This window comes from Pediculus humanus, genomic scaffold (genome assembly GCF_000006295.1).
Source record: "Pediculus humanus corporis 1103172108244 genomic scaffold, whole genome shotgun sequence".
Lineage (NCBI taxonomy): Eukaryota > Metazoa > Arthropoda > Insecta > Psocodea > Pediculidae > Pediculus > Pediculus humanus.
Genome location: NW_002987814.1, coordinates 143,966 through 149,940, shown reverse-complemented (window position 1 = coordinate 149,940; position 5,975 = coordinate 143,966). Strand labels below are relative to the sequence as shown.

At 24.1% G+C, this 5,975-nt stretch overlaps 1 protein-coding gene across 1 annotated transcript; it reads left to right on the top strand.

Annotated features, from left to right (window-relative positions):
• Positions 1 to 2,492: 2,492 nt before the first annotated feature.
• Positions 2,493 to 3,631, top strand: Phum_PHUM462060 (uncharacterized protein; the record flags this gene model as incomplete). Its single annotated transcript, XM_002430030.1, has 2 exons — positions 2,493 to 2,636; positions 3,446 to 3,631. The coding sequence occupies 2 exons, from the start codon at positions 2,493 to 2,495 to the stop codon at positions 3,629 to 3,631; spliced, it is 330 nt and encodes a 109-aa protein (XP_002430075.1).
• Positions 3,632 to 5,975: the final 2,344 nt, after the last annotated feature.

The window sequence follows — 5,975 nt, the reverse complement described above, 5'->3', positions numbered from 1 at the left end:
GGGGTATAAAATTTTTTTTATTTTATTTTTTAGAGCCTTTTTTTTTACTTTTTAAATGACGGGGGGCGGGGGAGGAGACGGGAACAGGGGGGGGATCATGAGAAATAAAAATAAAAAAAAAATTTTTATCCGACCGACAACCGAACAAACATAATTAATTATAAAATAAAAAAAATATCTCGAGTAAATTATTTAAAAAAAAAAAACAAGAGGTAATAAAATAATAATAATAATAATAATAATAATAATAATAATAATAATAATAATAATAATAATAATAATAATAATAATAATAATAATAAATATTGAAACAAAATATTTTTTTAAAAAATTTTTTAATTACCGACGAAAAAATTTTTCAAATCCCGTATTATTTTTCAAAATGTAAAAAATAATAATAATAATAATATTGAGAAGATGATTACGATGATGATGATGATGATGATGATGATGATGATGATGATAATGATGATAAATATCGTGGAAAAAAATTTCAAATTGCAAATTTTACAATTTTATTACCCCCCTCCAAAAAAAAAATAACATTAAATTTTTATTATTGTCAAATAATATTTATTTATTTATTTATTCGGTTTAAATAAGAGTGAAATTTTAGATATTTTTTAATAATAAAATATAAAAACGTTGGAAAAATAATAATAATAATAATAATAATAATAATAATAATAATAATAAAAGTGGGGGGAAAAACTTTTTCATTCCCATCGCCGTCAAGTTTGAAAAGCGCATGTAACGTTAAAATTTAAAGTTTTTACCGGATCCCCCATACATGTATATATATTGGTTGTGAAAAAAGAAAAACTCATCAAAACTCGTTTGTTTTTTTTTCTTACTTTATAACCTTTTAAAATCTAAAAAAAAAAAAAAAGTGTTAATAATAATAATAGTAACGTTTAAATATATTTTCGCATATTATTATTATTATTATTATTATTATTATTATTATTATTTAAATAAAATAAAAAATAAAAAAATTCCGTGTGAAAATTTTTAAAAGTAAGTAATACCGTTTAAATTAATTGTTTTAAAATATTTTTTTTGTGAATTTATTATTATTATTATTATTATTATTATTAATTTTATTACTCGTAATTGATTAATCAATTAAATATTATTATTATTTTTTTTTTAATATTCTAAAAAAAAAAAATTTATTTGAAAGACCGAAAAAATTACGTTACGTCATCGTTTTTCATCATTATCATTATCATTATTATCATTATTATTATAAAATTAATTATTAAATAATTGTGTTAAATAATTTAACGTTAATGTTATTAAAATAATTTATTAAAGTAATTTATTTCTCGTGTCGGCTATTAAAAAAAAAAAAAAAAAAAAAAAAAAAAAACCGGGTTTTTTTTAATACCTCAAGAAAAAATTAAAAAAAAATTTTTCCCGCGGGAATTTTTTTTTTTTTGTTAAAAAAAAAAAGGAAAAAAAAAATTTAAAAAAAAATTTCCTTCGGTAAAAAGTATATTAAAAAAAAAGAAAAAAGGTAATAAAAATAATAATAATAATTTGTTTAGTTTATCGTTAGTTATGTTCACAACTGGTAATAAAAATAATTAAAAATGAAAAAAAAGGGTTGTGGTCTGTGTAATTAACGTCAATTTATATTTAATTTTTTTAATTAGGTAATAATTAATTAATAATTTATAACATTAAAAATTTTAATCAGTGACTATTTTCTCCTCCTCCCCTCCCCCCCCCGAATTTTTCGTTTTGCGAACGTTCCAGAAAAAATTTTCTCATTTTCACTCACATCAAAACTAATTTTTTTTTCTTTTTTCAAATTTTGTAAAAATTTAAATTTTTATTTTTGCTTTTGCACACGCACACGCACTCACACACACAAAGTATAATAATAATAATAATTTTATGTAAATTTTTAAAAATTGACTTTTTTGTTTAAAAAACAAGAAAAAATGATTTAAAAAAAACGTTTTTCAATATTAAAACGATTTTCCCTTAAAGCAATAAAACAAAATAAATAACACCTTCCTTTATTTTTTTTTTATTTAACCTCGAACCAACTCAAACAAAATAATAATAATAATAATAATAATAATAATAATTTTTTCCATCATCCAAAGGTTTACGTTATGAACCCAAAAAAAAAAAATTTCCCCCCATTTTTTTTTTTTTTTTACAAAAAACGTTTGAAAAAAATTTTAACCCGTGTGTTAAATTATCATTATCATTATTATTATTATTACAAGACACGTCGAATTTATTAATTTATTTATTTATTATTAATTTTTCCGCTTTGTTAAAAAAAAAAAAAAAAATACCCGTGATCCGACCGACGTGTTTGTTGTTTAAATTCAATTGAGTTTTCCGATTTTTTTTTTTTGACGTCATCAATTGTGTCGAAAACAAATTTCGATCGGTTAAGAAAATTCATATATATATAACGCGAGAATAATGATAATAATAAATTTTTTTTTTATGTAGGTTTTTTAATTGAAATGAATCAACAAATCGTTTGTACGAGATTTAAAATATTGATTGTTGCTGTTTTGTTGGCACTTGCTGTCGGTGGATCAAAGGGTAAAACCATCGATACGTCATCATCAGAACAAGAATCAATTTATCCGAAAAATCAACTCGAGGTGAGTGAATGAGACATAAAAATATATAAAAATGATATTATTATTATTATTATTATTATTACTATTTTATACCTATATCACATCATCATCATCATCATCGTAATATTTTATATTACACGTCTGACTGACAAATTTAAATTTTAAGTTTCAATTTATCATAAAAAAAAAAAACCGAAACTCGTAAAAAAAAGTAATCCGTCACATAATATATATATATATAAAGTAAATAACGTTTTTATTTATTTATTTATGTATGTATGTATGTAAAAAAAAACATAAAATACATAATAAATAACATAAATTTATAGTTTCCCACAACAATGTTTACGAACTAAACCAATTTTTTTTTTTTTTTTTATTAAACGTCAAAAAAAAAGTTTTAAATAAAAATTTGTTTTAAAGTAAATAATTTAAATAAAAAATATTTACAAAAGTTTATAACGACAACCGACAACCGACAACCGACGACAACCGAAGACAACCGACAACAACAACAACAATCATATCAATCATTCGTTTTTATTTTACTTTTGTCAATTTTATTAACCACACCCACTTTCCAACCTGAAAAATTATTTTCTTTGTGATTAAATATTATTATTATTATTATTATTATGGTCACTCTTAAACACGACAAGGGACTTATTTGTCGGGATTTTTAAGCATTCATCCCAGGTTTCTACCGACGGTTCCTTAGGGACAAATGCACGAATTTCGGTTGTGCTAAAATTTTCCGAAGAATGTGGGCCGTCCCACATAGTGCGATTTCCTGGATGGTTTCTTATTATTATTATTATTGTGATTTTTAGTTCGGTAGCAGGAACAGCCTTGTTGATGATCGTCCGAGAGATTTACAAATTTTCAAATATTTATTAACAAACGAAATATTAAATCGTCAACAAAATCTATACGATTGGGATGCCGAACAACAGAGGAAAAGAAGTTACTGGAAACAATGCGCGTTCAATGCCGTTTCATGTTTTGGAAAAAAATAATTTTAAAAACTAAAAAAAATTTTTTTTTTTTCTCTTTCCTTTTTTCCGTTTCCGTTTCCTTTTTCGCGTTTCCTTTGTTTTGATAAAAGTGTGAGTTGACTAAATAATTCCATTTACAACCAATCAACCAATTGTTTTTCAAACGACAAAAAAAAATTATTAACAAAATACATATACATATATATATATATATTTTTATTTAATAAATTAAACAATAAATAAAAATGGTTTGTTTTTGTTTGTTGCTATTTAAATAAATAAATTAATAAATAAATAATTAAATAATTAAAGTCTTACGTATTAATTAATAAATTATTACTACAATAAAATAACAATACTGTGACTCTTTTTCATTTTTGTTAAATTGAAAAAAAAAAAATTAATTAATAAAAAATTATTAATTAATTACTTATTAAGTTTTTTTTCCCATAATAGATAAATAAATAAATAAATAAATAAATAATGATAATTGAGTTTTTTTTTTAGTTTTGAAGGCACTCGAGAAAATATTTATAATAATAATAATAATAATAATAATAAGTCATTCTCACGATTTGTTTTCTCTTATTATTATTTATAAAAAACAATAAATAAATAAATTTTTATTAATTAATAACTTTTTTTTTCTTTTTTGACTTAGAATTATTATGCTAACTATCGATTGATCGATCGATCGATCGATCGATTGATTGATTGATTGTCTTTGAGCAAAACCTTCCTATTTGTTTTTTTTTTTTTTTTGTAAAATAAATAAAATAATAATTAAATAAAACGCGACGAGGCGTTAAACGGTGTTTTGCTTTTTTTTCCTCTCTCTCTCTCACTCACTCTCTTATTCTCTCACTCTCTCTATCTCTCTCTCTCTCTCTCTCACTTATCTTAAATTTCTCTTTTGATAATAAGCGACTCTATATCCGGACGGCCTGTACTGATAAGGACTCGAACTTTTAAATTCGTCGGCATTTTCATTGTAAGACCTGGACCAGGGCCAGGGTCCGCTACTCTCTTCGTCGTCGTCACCATGATGAAAATGCCTGAAACGAATAATAATAATAATAATTATTATTATATTAATAATAATAATAATTTTTTTTTAAGCCGATACAAACGAGTTTTTTTTAAACCGGAAGTTACCTTTCTGGTATTCGTTATAATCTCATACCTGTATTCAAAAAAATTCTCACAGGTTTTTTTTTTTTTTTTGATTATTATAGAAACAAACTCGAATTTTATTATTATTATTATCATTAAAAAAAAAAAAGAAGATTAAAAAAAAATTTTATTATGTCTTCTTTTTTTTTTTTTTTTTAAATAGATCACAAATATGGCCGACGCATAATAATGATGATGAATTCGTTATTTAAATTTTCTTCTTATTCGTGTGCGTTGCCGTGGGATGAAAAAATTCTTATGGTAAAAAAAAAAAATTCAAAAAGCCTACACACAAAATTTTCCAGGTTTCCCTTCCCTTCCCTCCCCTTCCCAGGATGTTTGACACACAAAAGAAAAAATTTTTAAGCCAAAGGCGAAAAGGGAAGGAGGCGGGGGAAAACGTGTAAGGCGAAATGGGTTATATAACCTGGAGGAGGTTAAAGTTAAAGTAAAAATTTTTACGTCTCGTTTTTTTCTTTTTCGGAAGGAGGCGGGAAGGAGGAGGGAGGAGGATAAAAGAGGAGGTCCGCTTGAACTTTTATTGCGACAATTACTTATTGCCACGACAATATTACTTGTAAAATGAAAAAAAAAAAAAAAAAATTACGGCAGAGACTAAAACCCGGGGGCCGTGGGGCGTGGGGGGAGGGAAGTGGAAGGGAAACCTGGGAAATTCAAAAGGATTAAATAATAATATTTTATATAGAAACCAACCAACACCTTTTCCTTTAAGATTAAACATTATTTTTAAAAAAAAAGTTAAAAAAAAAATGGCAGACATTTTGTTTTGAAACTTACGGATAACTTGCCGGATGCCTGTAACTCCCGCCATCATCGTGATCGATAACGTGTTCGTGATCGTAGTGATGCTGGTGATGAGCATTTTCATAAAACACGACTTTATTAGGTTTATGTTTTTTCTTCAATTCTATCCACAACCTTTAAACAAAAATAATAATAATAATAATAATAATAATATTACCAACTATAATTTTTTTTTTCATTCTTATTATTATTTAATTTATTTACCTGAATAGATTTATTAGCATGTTGATCGTCGTAACGGCTAAAAATTTCAACTGTACGAGAAATTGTAATTTACTCAAAAACATTTTCACTTTGTTTTTAAATAACATGAGTAAAAGTATTATTTTCAAATGCCTGTTTTTCTTTTTCAATTCCTTTTTTTTGT